Raw genomic sequence first — 20,189 nt, 5'->3', positions numbered from 1 at the left:
AAAATAAGAACTAATTTTAAAGGCACTATACATGGAATTCTTGTTCTAATCTGAAAATCTGTATCTTTATTTAGAGATAAAGCTCTAAAGAATTGTGTATGGAAATCATTAAAATGATTAACTAGTTAGGTGTGCTCTCCCTAATTCACATCAAACGTTATTATTACTGCTTATTGCACATATTATGAAGGCGTAATATTTCCGTGGAGAATCAGTGCCTGATTTTACATCTGCCTCTCATCTTTGGTCAAAGAAGAAAATATGCTATTTAAATCTTTCTGTGTCATCACACCGGGATAAGAAAAAACAATGACTTTTGGTGTCTGGCATTTGGACAGATTTCTTTCTCTCCCTCTGGCTACAAGTCACCTTTGTTTTTTATGCCTACAGATTCCATTCTGATTGGTGTTCACCTTCAAACTGCGATGAGATCCATGACCGGGTAAAAAATGTCTTGAAATCACATCAGGCTCATCAAAGACATTTATATGTTAGTTTCTAAAATTTCCTCTTGAAGGCCTTTTCTAATTGGGCAAGAGAACCACTCCAGATGCTTAAGCCTGTAATAGTTAATCGCTGAAAGAGAAGAAAAAAAGATACAACCTCCATTTGATGGAAGTCAGTGGTTTTGCTAAAGGCAACATCTCTAACTTCCTCTTGACCTGAGTCATTGTGCAAAATGTTTGACATCATCTGAACTGTAAACAGTGTTATTGATCACATCTCATAGTAAGTAGTGACTTTATGATAATTATTTCATTGCCTTCCAAGTATGGGGGCTCTTGTTTTATGGCCCAGTATAAAACAATTCCATTTCTTGCAAATAGATTTTATTCTAAATGGTAGAATGAGGGGAGGTGGGGTGAGAAATAATTATTTTGAAGAAGCTTCCCAGCTGATTTTTATGTTATTTAAAAGAGGAAAAGAGCCAGTCAGGTTTACTGGGTTTAATATTAGAGACCATCAATATGAGAATATTTTCTGAGGTAAGGCAAATAAACATATATATGACGGGCAGCTGGGAAATAATTACAGTGCATTCTTTTTGTGATTTTTTTGTTTCAGCAGTTTAAAAAACAATCATTTATCATGAGTGTCATGTTGGGAATCTGACATTTCCTCTCTCTCGCATTTCCTCTCAGCTGCTGCCACTTCAAGGGTAAACATTATCCTAAGTTCTAATGGCAAGATTAGTCTTATGTGTTTTAATCTTTATATAAGTGACATCCTTCAGTATGTACTTTTTTTCTCTGACTTGTTTCACTTTGATTTTGCAATTCAGACTATCGTGCGCTACAGACATCTTGTTATATTTAGAAACAGTTCTTCACTTTTGCTGCTTATACATTATTTTATTTTATGAAGCTACTACTGTTGATTTATTCATTCCTCTGTTAATGGACATTTGGGTTGTTTCTGGTTTGGGCTCTTATGAAGCTGCTATAAGCATTGTATGTATACCTTGATGCGTATATAGAATACAATGATGCAATGAAGTTATCATTGTATTGAGTATGTATTCTTATTTGGAATTGCCCAGTCATGGGCTATGTGTACACTCAGCCCTAGAAGGTGCTGTCAAAAGAATTTTTCAAGTGATTTTAACTACCTGTGTGTGAGAGTTATACTTGCTGCACATCCTCACTGCTACTTGATTGATGTGTGTGTGTATGTGCTTATGTGAGTTTTCCTTTTGGCATTTGGTAAGAGGTAGTTTATCATATAATGGTTTTAATTTGCTATTTCCTGATGACTAATGTATATGTTTATTGGCCATTGGATATTCTCTTTTGTGAATGCTCGTTCAGGTCATTTGTGAATTTTTGTACTGAATTGTCTCCTTTTGGTTTTTTTGTTCAGAGTTCCACATAGATCCTTGATATGAATTCTTAGATATATATTTTGTAATTGTCTTTTCTCGCTCTATGCCTCATCTATTTTCTTAGTGACATCTTTGATGAAAAAAAAATTCTTGATCCTAATGAATCTATTTCATTATTTTTAATTTGTTGATCAGCATTTTTAGAAATTTTGTGTACTTCGAGACTTTCTCCTATGTTTTCCTCTAATGGGTTTTTGGTTTTTTTTCACATTTAAATGTATGTTCTGGTTAAAATTATTTTTCTGTATCATGGTAGATAGATCTCAAATCCCAAGAAAGGTTTAAGCCTCCACATTTCTTTCTAGTTTTATTAATTTTATATATTTTGAAGCTGTGTCATTGGTTGGATATAGACTTCAGACTGTGATATGAGCCTTTTATTGTGAATGCCCCTATTCATCTCCTTGCTTGAGGGTAGTACGTTTTATCTGATATTTGTATAGTTAGAATGGCTTTATTTTGGCTAGTCTATGAATGGTGTATTTTTTTTCCTTTTTTTCTTTTTATCATTGTATTTAAAGTGTATATATTGTGAGTAGCACGTTTTGGTTTTGTTTTTGAAGAATTAAAATCTAGGATTTTTAGGTAGATTGATTGTCTTTTGTTGGAATTAGCAAGTATTTTTATAACTTATTTTCCTTTTTATTAACTTGTTAATTCATTTTCTAACTCTTCTATTATTGGCTGCCCTGGAGATTTCAGCTTGCACACTTGACAAATTATTTTTTGTTGACCTCCCTACCAGTATTGGGGCCTAAAAACATTTAACCCGTCCCCTTTTTTTCATATTTCTGCATTTTAATTTTGTACTTTAATTCTACATGTATAAAACACACAAGAAATTAATTTTGTTTATATGATGTTTATTCATACTAATCACTTATTTATCTGTTCTATTATTCTTCATTCTTTCCTGCAATTCCATGTTCCCATATGGATTCTAGAGTCATTTTCCTTCTGCCTGAAGAGCGTCCTTTAATACTTCTTTCATGACATCCTCCTGGCTGTGAATTCTGATTTTGTTTGAAAACATCTTGTTTTCACTTTTATGTGGGATGGTTTTACTGGATATAAAACTCTAGGTCGGTAGTTATTTTCTTCTCTTTTATTTATTTATTTTTTTAACGTTTATTTTTCAGAGAGAGACAGCGTGAGTGGGGGAGAGGCAAAGAGAGAGACAGGGAGACACAGAATCCAAAGCAGGCTCCAGGATCCAAACCCACTGAGCCACCCAGGCAACCCTCTTTGTCATTTTAAAGAAGCTATTCCATCATCATCTGGCTTCTTTTATGTCTTGAAAAGTCAGCTCCTACGCTTTTGAAGTAATGTAGGTATTTCTCCTCCTACTCCCGTTATATTTAAAATTCACTCTTCCACTTTGTGTTTAGTAATTTTACCATTATATACCTAGATGTGGTATTCTTGGGTTAATCTATGTTAAGTTTTCAGAGCTTCATAAATTTGTAGGTTGATATTTTTCATCAGTTTTAGAAAACCTGTAGCCATTATTTCTTTCAACATTGCTTCTGCCCCATTATCTGTTTCCCGTTCCTCTGGACTCCCACTTATATAAGATTTTTAGACTGTATCTCATATATATCTTATGCTTATTTTGATATTTTTAATTCTTTTTTCTTTTCCTCTCTCTCTCTCTAGTTTGATATTTTCTTTAGAAATGTCCTCTAGTGGGGCATCTGGGTGGCTCAGTTGGTTAAACGTCTGACTTCGCTCAGGTCATGATCTCACAGTTCGTGAGTCCGAGCCCCGTGTCGGGCTCTGTGCTGACAGCTTGGAGCCTGGAGCCTGCTTCAGATTCTGTGTCTCCCTCTCTCTCTGCCCCTCACCTGCTCACACTCTGTCTCTCTCTGTCTCTCAAACATAAATAAACATTAAAAAAATTTTTTTAAAAAAAGAAATGTCCTCTAGTTTGGTAATCCTGTCTTCTGTGGTTACATTGATGTTAAAACTATTTGAAACTTTTTGAAAGACATTAACTTTCAAGAATTTTTTGAGAGGCATAAAATACCAAAACTAACTCAAGAAGAAATAGATAATCTCAATAGTTATATATCTATTAAATAAATTGAATTTGAAGTTAAGAATCCTACATAAAAGAAAACACCAGCCCCAGGTGGTTTCTCTGGTGAATTCTACCGAACCCTTAAGGAAAACATAATACTAGTCTTATGAGACAGAACGTAGAAGGAGGAAAACTTCCTAAGTCATTTTATGAGGTCAACATTTACCCTAGTGTCAATGACATAATAAGAAAAGAAAAATATAGACCAAAATCTTCATGAACATATATGCAGAAATCCTCAACAACGTATTAGCAGATCAAATCCAGCAGTATATAAAAATGAAAGTACATCATAATCAAGTGGTCTCATTCTAGAAATGCAATATAAATTCATCCTATTGACAGGGTAGATAAGAAAAAGCTTATTTCTTCTGTATGTCATTTCAATAAGCACAGAAAAAGTATCCAACAAAATCCAACTCTGTTCTTGATAAAAAGTCTCAGTAAAGTTGAGGTAGAAGGGAACTTCCTCAACCTAATAAAGAGCATCTTTGAAAACCTACAGCTAACATTATGCTTATGGATGAAAGACTGAATATTTTCCCCTAAATTCAGAAACAAGGATGCCCTCTCTTACCATTCATTTAACATCATAATGGGAGTCTTAGACAATGCAGGAAGGAAAAGGAAATGAAATGGATATAGGTTAGAAAGTAAGAAAAAAACCCTTATGTTTGCAGAAGATATGATTTTGCAGGAAATTCCACAGGATCTCCAGGAAAGCTCCCAGAATTAAAAAGTAAGTTTAGCAAGATCACAAAATAGAAAGAAAGCCCATTTTTTCCCTGTATACCAGCAATGAATAATTGGTATTTTAAATTAGAAAATCCATAACACTTACAATAGCATTAAAATTGAAGTGTTTATGTATAATTCTAACAAAATATGTTCAGTGTTTGCATTCTGAAAACTACATAATGCTGTTGACAGCAATCAAAGAAGATAGAACTAAGTGGAGATATAGCCCATGTTCACAGATTGGAGAACTCAAAATGAAGATGTCTGTTTTCCCCAATTTGATCTCTGGATTCAGTTCAATCATAATCAAAATCCTATCAAACTTTTTAATAGAAATTGACAAGCTATCATATGGTTTCATTCATGTGGAATTTAAGAAACAAGATGAACATAGGGGCAGGGAAGGAAGAATAAGATAAAAAGAGAGAGGGAGGCAAACCATAAGAGACTTAAATACAGAGAACAAACTGAAGGTTGCTGGAGGGGTATTGGGTAGGGGTATGGGCTAAATGGGTAATGGGCATTAAGGAGGGCACTTGTTGGGATGAGCATTAGGTATTATATGTAAGTGATGAATCACTAAATTCTTCTCCTGAAACCATTATTACACTACATGTTAACTAACTTGGATTTACATTTAAAAAAATTTTTTAAAGGTAAAAATTACTTTTATCTTAAGGCCTTACCAAAACAGACAAAGGGTCAGAATTAGCCTGGGAGTTGAAGTTTGCTAACCCCCATTTTACTAGGTAAGTGTGTTTTATACAGGGTATTGGATTAGCAATTATGAAAAGACTTTACATATATATATGAGAGTTGGACAAGTAAGTAAATATATCATAGGTAAAGACAGACAGGTTTTTCAGTGTCAGAAAATAAGTGACAAAGAAACAAGGTGGGTGAGGGGTGGAATGAACTGCATGATGTTATTTGTTGTCTAAAATAACAGTTTAATTCATGTTTATTTTAATATATATAGAGAGATTGGTTCAGAAATACAGAGCTGATTGTATATTTGGGTTAATACACGTCCATGTTTCCTAGTTTTGCCCTCCAAAAGGGCCTAAAAGGAGTGACAATCCAATAGCAGTGAGCACACCCAGCTTCCAGATCTTGGTTTCTAAATACCTACACTCAATAAAAGTTATCAGGACTCTTAGAGAAATAGCTGATTCTGGGGCTAGGACAGGGAAAACACAAGATTAGGATGGAACATCTTGTAGTATGGGAAGTGAGGAATTGCTTAAAAAAAGGAAAGGCTGAGGGGAGTGAGTGAGGAGAATAGGGGCATATAAGAAGAACACAGGAGTCAATCTTAAGTCCCTGTGGCCGTTGTCAGAATAATTTGAGCAACAAAATAAATACCAATATTTGGATTATGACCCAAAGAATAAAATAAATATCCATGAGTACATATTGACATAAGCGAAACAATGAATGACCAAGGATGAAAATGGACACATCTTCTTTACAGAAGATTTGTAAATAATAATGGAGGATACTGCCCCCTCCAGGAGGTGGAGCTTAATTCCTCTTCCTTTGAGGGTAGGCTAAACTTAATGATTTGTTTTTAAAATAGAAAGAAAGTGTAACTTGGAGATATCTGGAAGACACCACCTTTACAAAGTGATCGAGTTTAACATCAGTAATCATTAACTCATGCTGATATCCTGTATTCCTTGATATCAGGTAATGTGAAGGGTTGTTCCTCACAACCCATAACCCTGGCCTAAACATGAAAAAACATCAGACAAAATCAAATTGAGAAACTTCCTACAAAATTCCTGACCAGTACTCTTCCAAACTGTCAAGGTCATGAGAAATGAGGAAGGACAGAAACTTGTCACAGATTAGAAGAGAGTATAGAGAAATAATGACTAAAAGCAACATGATATCCTGTATTGGATCCTGGAACAGAAGTGCATCACTGGCAAAACTGGTGCAATGCAAATAAAATTTCAGTTTAGATAATTACTGTACCAATGTTAATGTCTTAGTTTTGCAAAATGAATGGTGGTTACATAAGATGTTAACATTAAGACAACCTGGGTGAGGGGTGAAGTTCCTGTGTATAAGAACTCTTTTATCTTTCAACTGTTTTGTATATCTAAGTACTCAAAAATAAAAAGTTAAACTATGGTTGATCCTTGAACAATGTGGGGGTTAGAGGCACCACACCCCCTTCACACAGTCAGAAATCTACATATAACTTTTTTGACTCCCCTGAAACTTAACTAAGAAAACAAAAAAAAATCATAAGGAAGAGAAAATATATTTACAGTACTGTAAAAAATCTGCATTATAAGTGGACCTACACAGCTCAAACCCATGTTCAAGGGTCAATTGTTTTAAGTTCTTAATTTCAGCTCTTTGGGCTTCTAACTGAGAACTAGTGTGATTATAGGCCCTTCCCTCTCGAAGGGTACTATGTATAATTCTTCTTAGGCAAGACAGCAGAAAATCTCTTCTGCTTTTCAAACACTTTCTGCTTAGCTTTTTGTCCTTTTATCCTGCACTGTTTCACACATTCTGCTAGTGTCTTGAGGGAACAGTTAGCTTGGTTTTGCACCCATCATGTCTCAATGGGTTTTGGCCTCTCAGGCTTTTAGTTTTGTACATCTAGCATAGTAAGACTGCCAAAATCCAGCTGGTTTCTTTGTGCTCCAGGAGTGGACCTGTGGTTGAACAAAGCATCGATTCCCAACATTTTTGTTCTATGCTCAGGACACAAATGCCCCCAGGAAAACACCAGCTGCAGAGCTGCAGACCTTCAGTTCACCTCTTCTCTCAGAAGTACTAGTGGCACTGTTCATACCACTGTTTAAGCAGCTTCCTAATGCCTTTAAACAAAAACAATATATATGCAGTAAAGTTGCTTGTGTTGGCTTAAACTGGGCACTAATGTCAGTATCTTAAATTGCTTTACACTAAGAGTGGCCTGAACACAAGCTCTTAAAATTAGTCATATTTTTCCGCCTGTGTTAATTCATATGGTATAATCGAGCTTTTTCCACCAAATACCTGCACGCTGTGTGTCTGGCACTATGCACAGCACTGGGGGTCTTTTTCATGAAATCAGATTTCCTGCCCATAAGGAACTTATACAATCCAATGTTTATTTAATAAACCAATAAATAAATATAAAAGTAAAAAAACCTGTGGCACAGTATATGATTAAGTATAAGAATAAAAAGCATAAATAAATAATGCCATTGTTCTTCCAGAGAGAAATAAATTGATTACATAGGAATAACTGTTTATTAAATGTTCACTACGTCCCAGGCACTCTGTATGTGTTTTTCCATTTTATCATCACAATAATCTTACAAAGTAATTACTATTTTAAAGATGAGCTGAGGCTCAGAAAAGTTGAGTGACTTGTATAAGGTCACGTAGCCATTTAAGATGATTGGAACCGAGATTTGAATCTAGATTAATAGTAATAGTCTTTGATCTTAACCACTAAGATCTACAGAAATAAACACACAGAATACAGTCTGACACACATTAGTTCGATAATATGCCCAAACATAAACATGTAAAATACGCAAATATAAGATCTGTCAACAGAATACATGTTCAGAAACAAACACCAACATACTAGACGTAGACATTGTGGCCACACTCTGGACACAGGTCAGATCAAAACACAGTTTGGTCCTACTTGAAGGATACTCCTAGACAAAGATATACCATCTTAAAAGTAAGTATCAGGGTTTTTAAAATTTATTTTTTACTTCACAAAGAATTTTACAATTTACAAAAAAAGGGTGTGTTTTTTTGTTTTTGTTTTTTTACTTCACAAAGATTTTATTTAAATATCAACCTCTTCTGAGACCGTGAAAAAGTCCTTTATGAATCACTAAACATTTGACTAGTACAGAGGAGAGGTAAAACATAATGTGTTGGAATTTTGGTAATCATTAAAAAATTAAGAGAACTTATTTCAAACAAGCTAATGAAAGTCTGATCAGGAAAGATTCAGTTGAAAATAAAATCTAGTTAAAAAGGTAGCGAACACCCACCATTTTGATTTTCACATTTATTCAAGAAAATGTAAGATCACTTCAACAAAGACCCCAGTCCTTTTGCTAGTGTATCTAAAAATTCCAGACTCTAGTGCCTTTTGACAGAAATAAAGTAATAGAGGGAAACACAGAATATAGGATAGGTAGGATAAATAGAAAACAGTAAATTAATACCCAACCACATCAGTAGGTACATTGAATAAAGTAAGCATTACAATTAAACACAGTGATTGCCACATTGAGTACAAATGCCAATATGTAGTTATTTAAAAATCCCTTTTAAATATAAGCAAAGGTGGAGTCATGCTATGTCTTTCATCATCAGGCACATAATTCCTGATTCATTCATATTCTCTCTCACTTGCTCACTCTATGTAGCCATTCCAATGCCTAGATGCTTTAAATAGCAGAAATAAGAGTAAAAAATAAGAGTAAATGTGACTTAATCTTATCAGGCTGTCCTGTACAGAAATGCATGTTTTCAGACAAAACTCCATGTGGAAATTGTAAGGAATAATCCAGGTAGAGCGGAAAGTTCTTGTTGGGCCAAATCATGGAAAGGCAGGCTAAGATATTTAGACTTTATCCCGGAATCCAGGAGTCATGAATTCAGATGCATTCAAGGTAATAAAATTAGAATCTAACCCAAGTCCTTATTTACTTTGCTAACAAAATGATCTCAGAACAAAAATAGCAAATTACCATCAAAGATATAATTATTGAAGACAGTTAAAGAATTTTTTTACATATGCCTTCCACATTTTCTGCTTTCCACTTTTTCACAACTGTACTCATCTACATTTTCAGAGCACATTCCATTATATTATATATATATTCCATTATATACTATATTCTCTCCTTTATATATTTCATTTAGAGTTCTACATCTAAATACTTAATGTTTACTCTTTTATGGCAGTGTCTTCTCCAATTAGTTGTCTGAAACTCATTCTCTAATAGATTACTAAGGAAAGGCTCATGGGATAAATGTCACCTGAGTTGCATGATAATATTTTGTCTGTAGTCTTTATGCCTCAAAGTTACTTTGGCTAGATATAAAAATCCTTGGCTTACATTTTCTTTATTATAAATATGTTACTTGATTGTGATACAGAATCTTGTCCAAATCTACTTAAAATCCAATTTTCTTTCCTTTGTGAGTGACTTGGTTTTTTAGCCTGGAAATTCAGGGGTTTTTTTTTCCTTCATTTTTAAAGTTTAGTAATAATAGCAGCATACATGATGGTGTTGATTATTCTGGATTGCTTTTTTTTTCCATTGTACATCATGTGTCTTTTGTTATATTTTCAATATTTTTCTGAATATTCTCTTAAATGGTAACTTTTTGTATATATTCTGTTTCCTTCTCCTCTCCTGTATCCTCTCCTCTCCTCCTCTTTCTTTTTCTTTTTCTTTCTTTCTTTCTTTTTTTCTTTCTTTCTTTCTTTCTTTCTTTCTTTCTTTCTTTCTTTCTGGAACTTCCATTGTATGTATGTTGGATCTTATTTGCAAATGATATGTATTTTTCCCTGTCTCAAATTCTTTTCATACTTTTATTTTTCTTAAAATCAAATGATTTTTTCCTTTTCATTTTCTCTTATGACATTATTATTCATTCACTTTTATATATCTTCTAGTTTACTTTTCCTTTCCAAACTTATTTTTCTTTAATTTCTTATTTTTCTGACTTTTATCATCTCATTAAATTTTTTTTTTCTGGTTTCTTAAAATATACTATTTTTTAAGGACTTTTAGCTTTGTTCTTTTACTTCTGGGTTATAATAAACCTTTTAGATGGCTACCAGTGATTTTTTGCCTACTAGTATTCCCACCCCTGTGTAGTTACCTCCCACCACACATGAATGGGGCTAATCTGTGTAAACAATAGACTGTTGCAAAAATAACAGTGTATGACTTCTGGGGCTAGATCAAAAAGACATTGAAGCTTCTGTCTTTTTCTCTTATAAGATCATTTACTCTTGGGAAGACAAATTGTCAAGTTATGAGGATACAGGTAATACATTTGCCTGCCATCTGTTTTGTGAACATGTCTTCTGGCATGTTTTCATTGAGGGCATCTTATTTGGCCTCCCCCCACCCCCCTTAAAGCTTTTTATGAAATTTAAACCGTTTATAATGATTATTTTGAACTTTTAGAAAGAGATAAATGATTTAGATTAACTTTTCTAAATATGTAGTTTGAGAGCTCTTTTTTCTGTCTCATCATTTTTTCTAGAATAAGCATGGCAGCTTAGTTTCTGAGATTTCCTGGCTTTCTTTTTCTTCCCAACTTTTATATAGAATTTTTCTTTCCTTTGCTTTTATTCCCCTGTTCAATGTGTATTCTTTTTCCAGATGTTTATACTCAATGTAAAGTTTTATCTTGGAAGGTGACTTTGGAGTGTTAGTTTTGAGAGTTAATGGATCTCACTGCTCCAGCTCCTTCAGAATTTATTGTAAATCCTTTGTACTCATCACTATGAAAGTGAGAAAACCTCTTCCAATTTCAGTTTCTGTTCTTCAATTGGCCCACCAGCCTTTTGAGTGAATACTCCGTTTTGTTACTTTGAAGTTATTTGGTTTATCAGATGCCTCAATGCTTTCCTCTGATTTCAACAGATGGTGTTACCATCTCTATTATCTACTGGAGATTTATGCATGTTTCCTGATATTTTGGGTTCATGGGAATATCTTGTCCCTTAATTTTGTTGCAGATGTTTCCCATGGATTTTTTAGTACTGCTCTTCTAGGTAATTTTTAAAATTTTATTTCAGTATAATGTACTTTAATTCTAAGTTTTGTGGCACAGTGAGTCTTTAAAAAACACAATGGAGTACTACATGGCAATGAGAAAGAACGAAATATGGCCCTTTGTAGCAACGTGGATGGAACTGGAGAGTGTGATGCTAAGTGAAATAAGCCATACAGAGAAAGACAGATACCATATGTTTTCACTCTTGTGTGGATCCTGAGAAACTTAACAGAAACCCATGGGGGAGGGGAAGGAAAAAAAAAGAGGTTTGAGTGGAAGAAAGCCAAAGCATAAGAGACTCTTAAAAACTGAGAACAAACTGAGGGTTGATGGGGGGTGGGAGGCAGGGAAGGGTGGGTGATGGGTATTGAAGAGGGCATCTTTTGGGATGAACACTGGGTGTTGTATGGAAACCAATTTGACAATAAATTTCATATATTGAAAAAAAAAGAATCAATAATCAAAAATGTCCTAACAGTGGAATATTATTCAGCCTTGAAATGGAATAAAATTCTGATACATGCTCTAAAAAAAAAATAAATAAAATAAAAAATAAAAAGTGAACCCTCGTGGGTGAATAGCATCCAGGTCAGAGACATGACATTACCAGCCCCCCAGAAATGCCTCTGGTGCCTCTTCTCAGTCACTACGAAACCTACTATTCTAATATCTAACAACATATAGGCTAGTTTTATGTGTTTTTGAACATTTCAGGAGTGGAATCATATGGTATATATTCTTTTATATTTGGTCTCTTTGGCTGATTATTATGTTTGTGACATGCATGTGTTTCATTTTTATTACTGTATAGCAGGAGTCAGCAAACTATGGCCCACTGGTGAATTCCAGACTTTTAAATTTTAAATAAAGTTTAATTGGAACATAGATAGACCCCTTTACTTATGTATTATTTATGGCTGTTCTCAAGCTACAACAGCAGAGGGGAGTAATTGTGACAAAGAGCACATAACTTGCAAAGCTGAACATAAATACTATTTGGTCCTTATAGTTTGCCACCCCTTGCCTTATAGTATTCCAATAAGAGTAGCAAAATTTATCAGTTAATTCTACTTTTTGAGGCTAATACTAACAGTACTGCTATCACCATTACTGTATATGTTCCTTGATGAACATATATATGTATTCCTGTTGGATATATACCTAAAATGGAATTGCTGGGTCCTACAGAATGTATATTCTTCTGTAGAAGATGCTGCCAAAGAGTTTTTCAAAGTGTTTCAGTATTGAAACACATTTTCAAAGTGTCTCAGTATGGTTGAGAGTTCTTTTTTTCTACATCCTTGTTAACACGCTGTATTTTCTGGGTTCTATTTTCCTATTAGGTATTCCAGAGGGTATGAATTGGTAATGTAGTATGGTTTTGCTTTGCATATGCTGAAACTGTGTTTTGGATGCATACAGGTTTAAATTGTGTTTTTTGTTCTGGTTAATCGACCTATTATTATTGTGAAATGTCTTTACCTCTAGGAAAGCTTCTTGCCTTCAAATGTAGTTAGTCTGATATTATTATAGTCCTATCAACTTTCTTTTGGTTAATGTTAATTGGTATTTTTCACTCTTTTACAATCACCCTTTCTGTATCCTTATATTGAAGATGTGTGTCTTTTATAGTTGAGTTTTATAGTAGTCAGTCTTTCCCTTTATCATTTAATTACTATGTTGTCATTTAATTACTGATATTGTTGGGTTTGTATCATTATCTTACTATTTTTCTATCTGACAGATCTGTTCATGTTTATTTTTAAATCTCCTGCATGTCTCCCTCAACTAAGATATTTTTATTCCCTTTTCTCCTTCTTTTAACTAATAGGGTATATATTTGCTTACTATTCTTTCAAAATATATGTATATATATTAAGTACTTGTATCCTCTATTGTAATCTCATACAATTTTTTCTTTACCAGTTTTTTGATAATTTTAGAACATTTACACTCCATTTAAATCCCTTGCTTCTTTAAAGTTATTGTTGTGATACATTTTATCTATATGTATTTTAGATTCCACAGTGCGTTGATACTATTATTTTGTATAGAAATCTTCACTTACATTTGCCTACATATTCATCCTTTTTTGGTTGCATTTTAGTTTTGAATTCTGTTTTCATTTTGAATCATTTCCCATTTGCCCTAAGAATTCCCCTTAGGGCTTTTTGTATGGGCCTGCTGTTGGAGAATTTTCTCATTTTTATTTACTTCTTTTTAGTACTTGTTTATTTACATATCCACTAAATCTATGTTGGATTTTTCTTCACTGGGCATAGATGTATATGTGGGCAGATGTTTTTCTTCCCTTACTTTAAAAATAACATTTTGTGGGGCACCTGGGTGGCTCAGAAGCTAAGCGTCTGACTCTTGATTTCCGCTTAGGTCTTGATCTCGGGGTCGTGAGTTCAAGCCCTGAATTGGGCTCCACACTGGGCATGAAGCCCACTAAATAAATAAATGAATGAATAAATGAATGAATGAATGAATGAATGAATAAATATAAAAATATCATTTTGTTATCTTATGACTTCCATTATTTCCTTGAGAAGTCTGTTGTCAGTCTTATTCTTGCTTCTTTGAAAGTAATGTCTTTTATCTGTGGCTTCTTTTAGTATTTTCTCTTGTCCTTGGTTTTGAAAGATTTGGTTTATGTATTAACCCTGATCAGAGTTTCTTGAATCTAAATTCATGACTTAAATTAATTTTGGAAATTCTAGCCCTATATTTCTTCAAATGTGCTATACCTTTATTCCTTACGTCTTGGTCCAGTTACATCTGTTAGACCTTTTGATTATCTCCCTCAGTTTCTTGCACTTCTTTCTGTATTTGTCATTTTATTTTCTCTTTTGTTAGCATTTCCTAGAAACATATATTCTAGTTCATGGATCTTGTCTTCTACTGTTTCCAATACATTGTTAAACCCAACTACTAAATTCTTTATTTCTACTATTTATGTTTAGATATCAAATGCCTTTCTGATTAATTTTTATAAATGTCAGTGTTTTTGGAAATCCTTAACCTTTGTGTCTATTTTGTCCAGTTTTTTATCTATTTTCTTGAACATATTGATCAAGGTTACTTTAAAGTGCTTAATCTCCTAATTCCAGTACCTGGATTATATTTGTGATCTGCTTTCTTTGTCTTTTTTACCCTTGCTTACCAGTTGTACTGTCGTGACTGTACCATTTATTTCATAATTAAATTCTAGACATTTTTTTAAATCTTTTTGACATTTATTTATTTTTAAGAGACAGAGAGAGAGAGTGTGAGCAGGGGAGGAGCAGAGAGAGAGGGAGACACAGAATCAGAAACAGGTTCCAGGATCTGAGCTGTCAGCACAGAGCCTGTCGCGGGGCTTGAAGACACAAACTGTGAGATCAACACCTGAGCCCAAGTCGGACACTCAATTGACTAAGCCACCCAGGTGCCCCAATTTTTAAAAGAACTTAAGATCTTTCCAGGTGATGAGAGGGTTCCCTCTTTCCTTTCGTAGGCAGGGAACATCAGGGCTAAACTTGTTCAAAAGAGATCAAACTGGGTTGAGGCAATATTGATGTTTTGGGAAATCTCAGTTTATCCTTAATCAAACTTTTGCTAAATCTCACTTCAGCAGCCCTTGTTTTTGGTCATTAGCCTATGGTGCTTTCAAGTTGGAGTTTTTCAGGTCTTTGTCTTCTCAGTACCAAAAAAACTGAGGCAATTTGTGTCCTGCTTCTCAGAAAGTTTAGGCTTAGTGCCTTGTACTTCCATACCAGGAACCATCAGAAAATATTCATGTATTTGAGTCCCCTCTCATCTCTGTGTTTGTGACATCAGCTCTACATAGTCACCAAGATGTGTGTCTGCCGGCACCAGCTCTGTGACTGGTTCTAGCTCCTCCCAGAAGTCAGGTGCCCTCAGGATAGATGATGTTGTTTTTTTCCTGACAGATATTTGTCTTTTAATTACCATCTAAATGTATGGCATGGATCTTTCACTTTTCAGTCATTTTTGGATTAGCTTATTGCTCCCAACCTGGCATAGCTTCATAATTTGGCAAATACTGTGACAAGACACTTCTGTATTTGAGGTTCTTCCAGTTCTCAATTTTACTTCTTGAGCTTGATGTGATTTACAAAAAGTTCTGCTGGTTGCTCCATCCCCAGAAATAGCCTTTGCCTGAGCCAAGACCAGATTTTTTTTTTTTAGCCTAGCTAGTCCCAGATTGTCAAGTGTTTCCAGTTTAAAAACAGTTACAGGTTCTTAAGTGTTCATACTATCTCCAGGGTTTTTGCTGCTTGTGTTTTAGGGCCTCTAACTCTGGTCGGTCTTTCTCTCTTAAGTACCATGAAACCGTAGGAACATTCACTCTACTTTTCCAATATTTTGGGGTTAACTTTATACCCTCTAGTTTTACACAGCTTCATAAATCAATAAATGTCATAATTGAGAAACTGATTGTGCATCTAAGGCCTCGTAATACTCTAGTTACATCATTCCACTCTCGTACAACCATCAAAAATGTTATCGGTTTTTCTGCATCACAGCATTGACCCTTGTTCTAATCTAATCTAAGTCCTGGTTCTCAGCGTCTAGCCCATGCTCAGGATGTGCAAATGCTTTGAAGAAAAATGGAAGTGCAGATCATCAGTCCACGTTTGAAAGTTTCTCTCCTTTGAAATGTATCACTAGCCGCCTTTTTTTCTGTACCTTTCTAATAACTTAAAACATAAATTTTTATTTTTTTCTGTCTTGTTTAAAAAAAAAATTTAATGTTTATTTTTGAGAGAGAAAGAGACAGAGCACAAGCAGGGGAGGGGCAGAGAGAGAGGGAGACACAGAATCTGAAGCAGGCTCCAGGCTCATAGCTGTCAGCACAGAGCCTGACCCGGGGCTCGAACCCACTAACCATGAGATCATGACCTGAGCCGAAGTTGGACGCTTAACTGACTGAACCACCCAGGAGCCCCTTTTTCTGTCTTTTCTAGTTTTCAGCATGAGTATTTGTCTGTCATGAATTATTCCATCTAACCCCAAAACCATTTCTGTATGTTTTTATGAGGGGATTTGTGCTATTATTTTTTTATTGCTACCATAACAAATTGCCACAAACTTAGTAGTTCAAATTGATTATCTTACATTTCTATAGACCTGACATGGGTCTCACTGGGCTAAAATCAAGGTATCAGCAGAGCTGTTTTCTTTATAGAGTTTCCAAGGAAGGATCAATTTCTGGTGACCACTCGTATTCCTTGGCATGCGGCCATTTCCTCCATTTGCAAAGCCAGCAAATGGCTATATTCTTTTTTTTCCTTAATATTTATTTATTTATTTTTGAGAAAGAGTGAGAGAGCAGGGGAGAGATAGAGAGATAGGGAGACAGAGAATCCCAAGCAGTCTCCATGCTGACAGCACAGAGCCTGACATGGGGCTTGATCCTACGAACCGTGAGATCATGACCTAAGCCAGAATCAAGAGTTGGATGTTAACCTACTGAGCCACCCAGGCACCCCATCCTTTACCCTTATTCTTAATCACATCTCCCTCTGTATGACCATAACCATAACCATGAAAGATTTTTCTGCTTTTAAGAACTCATTTGATTAGATTGGGTCCACATAGATGATCCGATGTAATCTTCCTTTCCCAAGATCCTTAACCTTAATCAAATCTGCAAAATTCCCTACTGTTACATAGGGTAATATGTTCACTGATTCTGAGAATTAAGGCATGGACATCTTTGGGAACCATTATTCTGCATACCACACATTGTCACTAACATCTTACTAGAATTCACTTAAGATTTTTTTCTTTGTCATTTCTTTTCAACAGTTTACTATTATGCACTTAGCTGTGATTGTCTCTTGTTTTTATCCAGTTTGGCCTTTGTAGTGCTTCTCAAAAAGCACGTTAGACTTGTTGTCTGTGTACCATATACCTCTTAAAGTCTTTTAATTCCTGGACATTTTCTGATGGGCATGTGCTATGTTATGAATATATTCCAGTCTGTGACATGTATGTTAGTTTTCTTAGTAAGAGTCCTTATGTGGATAGAAGTTCTTAATTTAATGTAGCCCAATTTTCCTCTCCTTTTGGTTGGTATTTGGATTAGTGCTTTCTTTACATTCATATAGGAAAACTTAGGCCAACTATGATTCTGAATATATTTCCCTATTTAAAAAATCTTTTGTCATGTTGCCTTTTACATTAGATCTACAATGCATGTGGATTTGATTTGTATGTATAATGTGAGATTTGGATGAAGGTTTATTTTTTCCCCTATGTTTATGGTCCATCATCTTTTTTTCAAATGACCATTTTTTCCTTAACCTGTTTACATGGAGATGGTCCTGGATTCTATTCTATTCCATTAGGACTGTATATATGTGCGTCTGTTTCTGGATTTTCTTCTGTTGTGTTCATTTGACTCATTTTGTACTAACATCATATTCTCTCAATTGCTATAAGTTTATGATAACTTTTGATATCTAAAGCATAGGTTTTTCAGCTGTGTTCTTGCTTACTGTTCCTTGTTCTTTGAATTTCCATTTGCATTCCAAAATCAGCTGGTCTGTTTTAAAAAAACATGCTATGATTTTGGCCAGGATTTTATTGAATGTGTGCTTTCACTAGGGGAGAACTGACATTTTACCAATATTGAGTCTTCCAATAGTGGTGTCTTTTTAAATTAATTTAGATATTAAATTTCTCCTTGATTATGTTGTAGTTTTAGAATTCTTATATTTCTTTCGGTAGATTTGTTCTTAGATGTTTGATACTTTAATACTATTATAAGTTGTATACTTTAAAATTGTATCTTCCTTTCGTTCTTGGTATAATGACTATATTATATTTTTATACAACAATCTTGTATCCAGTGATCTTACATTCACATATTAATGTTAATAGACAGTAGTTTTTGTTTTTTATGTATGTGTGTATATATATAATGTAAATAGTGACATTTTTATTTCTCCCTCTTTAGTCTTAATGCTTTTTATTTCTTTTTCTTGCCTTATTACACTATCTAGGGTTTCCAAAGCAATATGAAACAGAAGTGGTGATACAGGGCATCCTTTCTTGTTTGCCACCCAAAGAGGAAGCTTTTTATAATTAAACATTAAGTATGAAGCATGCTGTACATTTTTTGTGTACATTTTTGTGTACATTTTTGTATTCTTTGCCACGTTACAGAAGTTCCTTCTATTCTTTGTTTTCTGTAAGTTAAAAAAAATTTTTTTTACTGTAAGTATATGGATTTTATGACACTGCATCTGTGGGAGTCATTATATGCTATTCCTCTTTATTTAATGTGGTAAGGGGCATCTGGGTGGCTCAGTCGGTTAAGCATCCAACTCTTGATTTCAACTCAGGTCATGGTGGGGATCGAGCCCCGCATTGGGCTCCTCGTTCTCAGCAGAGCCTGCTGGGTATTCTCTGTCTCCTTCTCTCTCTCTGCTCCTCCCCAGCTCATTTTCTGTCTCTCTCTCAAAATAAATAAAGGTTTTAAAAAATTCGGTTTATTTTAAATGTGGTAAATTGCTTACTTGATTATTCAAGTGTTAAACCATGCTTGCATGTTTGAAACAAAACTCTTGGTCATAACTTTTTAAAAAATATATATCCCTGGTTTCAATTTGCTAATGCTTTACCGAGTACTTTTACATCTAAGTTAGTGATTGTGATTGGTCTGTAAGTTTCCTTTCTTGTAATGTCTTCCTTAAGTTTTGGCTGGCCTCATAAAAATGATTTGGGAAATATTCCTAATCATTCTCTAGAAGAGTTTGTGTGAGATTATTTCTTAAATATTTTATTTTATTTATTTAATGTTTATTTATTTTTGAGAGAGAGCACACAAGCGGGGAGGGACAGAGAGAGAGGGAGACACAGAATCTGAAGCAGGCTTCAGACTCTGAGCTGTCTGTCAGCACAGAGCCCGAAGTGGGGCTCAAACCCACAAACTGTGAGATCATGACCTGAGCCAAAGTCGGATGCTTAACTGACTGAGCCACCTACGTGCCCCATATCTTAACTATTTTAAATAAGCCCATCTTTATAGGAGAGTTTTCAATAAAGATTTTAATTTGCTAATTTTATTTCACTATGGCTAGATAACATACTTTGTATGATTTAAGCCCTTTTAAATTTATTGAAACTCACTTTATGGTTTAATGTAAGGTCTCTGCTGAAGAATTTTTCATGTGTACTTGAGAAAAATGTATGTTCTGCTATTCTCTGGTAGCGTGTTTATAGATGTTAAGTCTAGTTGATTCAAGTCTTCTATTTCTTTGTTGATCTTCTGTCTTGACTGTTCTATCCATGGTGGAATTAAAGTACTGAAGTCTCCGAACTAGTATGTTGTAAGAGTTTCTCATTCTCATAGTGTATGAATCAGGATTCTCCAGGGAAACAGAAACAACAGAACATTGTGTGTGTGTGTGTGTGTGTGTGTGTAGACATATATATATATATACATATGTATATACATATGTGCATATATGGAGAGACAAAGAGGAATTTTAAAGAATTGGCTCATGCAATTGTGAGCTTGGTGAGTCCAAAATCTGATGAGATAGGCCCGATGCTCGGGGAAGTTGTAGTTCAAATCCAAAGGCAGTCTACTGGCAGAATTCCTTTTTCCCTGGGGGAGGGCAGTCTTTGGCCCATTAAGGCCTTCAACTGACTGGATGAGGCCCACCCACATTATGGAAGTCCATTCATGCA

At 34.6% G+C, this 20,189-nt stretch overlaps 1 protein-coding gene across 4 annotated transcripts in view; it reads left to right on the top strand.

The window, feature by feature from the left end:
* Nucleotides 1-20,189, top strand: part of SPATA6 (spermatogenesis associated 6) — a 147,789-nt gene that overhangs the window by 103,613 nt on the left and 23,987 nt on the right. Inside the window, exons 11-12 of one of the 4 annotated variants that reach the window (XM_042997063.1) lie at nucleotides 391-490; nucleotides 3,022-3,059. In XM_042997063.1, coding sequence (XP_042852997.1) covers nucleotides 391-490; nucleotides 3,022-3,036 — 115 coding nt within the window. In that variant the 3' untranslated portion in view covers nucleotides 3,037-3,059. Of the gene's footprint in view, nucleotides 1-390; nucleotides 491-1,065; nucleotides 1,129-3,021; nucleotides 3,060-20,189 lie in introns of those variants that run through there. The other 3 variants (XM_042997062.1, XM_042997064.1, XM_007077235.2) reach the window with 3 other exon arrangements.

Source organism: Panthera tigris, chromosome C1, assembly GCF_018350195.1.
Source record: "Panthera tigris isolate Pti1 chromosome C1, P.tigris_Pti1_mat1.1, whole genome shotgun sequence".
Classification (NCBI taxonomy): Eukaryota; Metazoa; Chordata; class Mammalia; order Carnivora; family Felidae; genus Panthera; species Panthera tigris.
Note: the sequence above shows the minus strand (reverse complement) of the source record. Positions and strands in the feature narration are given on the sequence as shown.